The following is a 1,489-nucleotide window of genomic DNA, read 5'->3' on the forward strand; positions in this document are numbered from 1 at the left end:
GGTGAAGAGGAGTCTCTTCTGTTCGTCTGGTCAGAAGGAGCCCTTGAATTTACCGATGGTGCGGATGCTCTGAGGCCTTTCACACTCTACGAATACCAGGTCAGAGCCAGTAACTCCAGGGGTTCCGTGGAGAGTCTGTGGTCATCAGCACGGACTCTGGAAGCACCACCTCAAGATGTGCCAGCTCCTTGGGCTCAGGCCACCAGTGCCCACTCAGTTCTGCTGAATTGGACAAAGCCAGACTCTCCCAATGGCATTATCTTCCAGTACCGTGTGGTCTACCAAGAGAAACCTGATGATCCAACATTTAACAGCTCTACCGTGCATGCTTTCACAGTGATGGTAAGAACTTCAAAAAAATAATGGATGCTCAGATTACCTGTTTAATTGTTAAAATTCATTTTCTTATCTCTATTTTTCTTCACATAGGGCTTAAATATATAAAAGTCTTTTGCATGTGCAAAGACTCAGTGTAGTCATGGGGACAAGATACTGAACTGTGCAAGAGAAATACTGGGGACTAGTTTGCAGACCCCAACTGATTTGTATTACCTCAAGCAAATAAATGAACCTCTCCTCACCTGATTTCCATTTTCCATATCCATTGAATAGGAATAATTCAGTGTGTCCCTACATACATCATAGGGATGAGGTTCAGATAAAATTAGACAGGATATTTAATTTTCTACTTTTTCAAAGATCTAATGAGATATATGAGGCTACTTCAAAAAGTTTCTAGAAAAATACTATGAGAAGATAATGCAAATCTTTCCAGGAACTTTTTGAAGACCCCCATATACAATCATGAGTTGTTTAATGATTGGGATATGTTCTGAGAAATGCATCGTTAGGTGATTTCACCATTGTGCAAACATCATACAGTGCACTTACCCAAACCGAGATGATAGAGCCTACTACACACCTAGGCTGTATGGTATAGCCATCATGATATATGCAGTCCAGTCACATGCATTATAGCTTAGTGGTGATTTTTTTCTGGGCTGGCTTCCTTTGGCCCATAAAACAACTTAATTCAGTTTTCGTATGGTCACCTAGTATCTCACGAGAGCTTTTTTGGTGGCCAGAGTAGCCTGGTGTTCTGTAGGAGATACAGAAACCGTATGGTTCTTTTCTCAGGGAGCATTCACTTTTATAATTCACTTTTATAATTGCAGAGATGAGAATTGCACATAAGGAAAAAATAAGAGAAGTGATCAGGTACAGCCTATACTAGGACTTTGATCCCAAACTCTACCACCTACTAGTCATAAACCTGAATACGAGAGTAATATAATATATCAAAGGTGTTTAGACAAGAAATGTCCTAGGAGGTCAGCGGGAAACCCTCATCCCTAAGAAGCTTCATAGAGAAGGTGAAATTTTGTGGTCTTGGGAGTTAAAAACATATGATTTTCAAAATGTGTCAAGACTTTATTAAATATAGGGGCCAGCCCGGTGGCGCACTGCTATAGTGCGCCGCTTGGGAAGC

The 1,489-nt window shown here is 41.0% G+C and overlaps 1 protein-coding gene across 1 annotated transcript in view; it reads left to right on the forward strand.

Moving 5' to 3' along the window:
- The window catches only part of LOC103599019 (usherin-like), a 160,683-nt gene that overhangs the window by 63,128 nt on the left and 96,066 nt on the right, over nt 1-1,489 (forward strand). The window contains exon 10 of the mRNA XM_008583091.1: nt 8-342. Coding sequence (XP_008581313.1) covers nt 8-342 — 335 coding nt within the window. The remainder of the gene's footprint in view (nt 1-7; nt 343-1,489) is intronic.

The sequence above is a fragment of the Galeopterus variegatus genome, unplaced genomic scaffold, assembly GCF_000696425.1.
Source record: "Galeopterus variegatus unplaced genomic scaffold, G_variegatus-3.0.2 Scaffold2828, whole genome shotgun sequence".
In the NCBI taxonomy this organism is placed as follows: domain Eukaryota; kingdom Metazoa; phylum Chordata; class Mammalia; order Dermoptera; family Cynocephalidae; genus Galeopterus; species Galeopterus variegatus.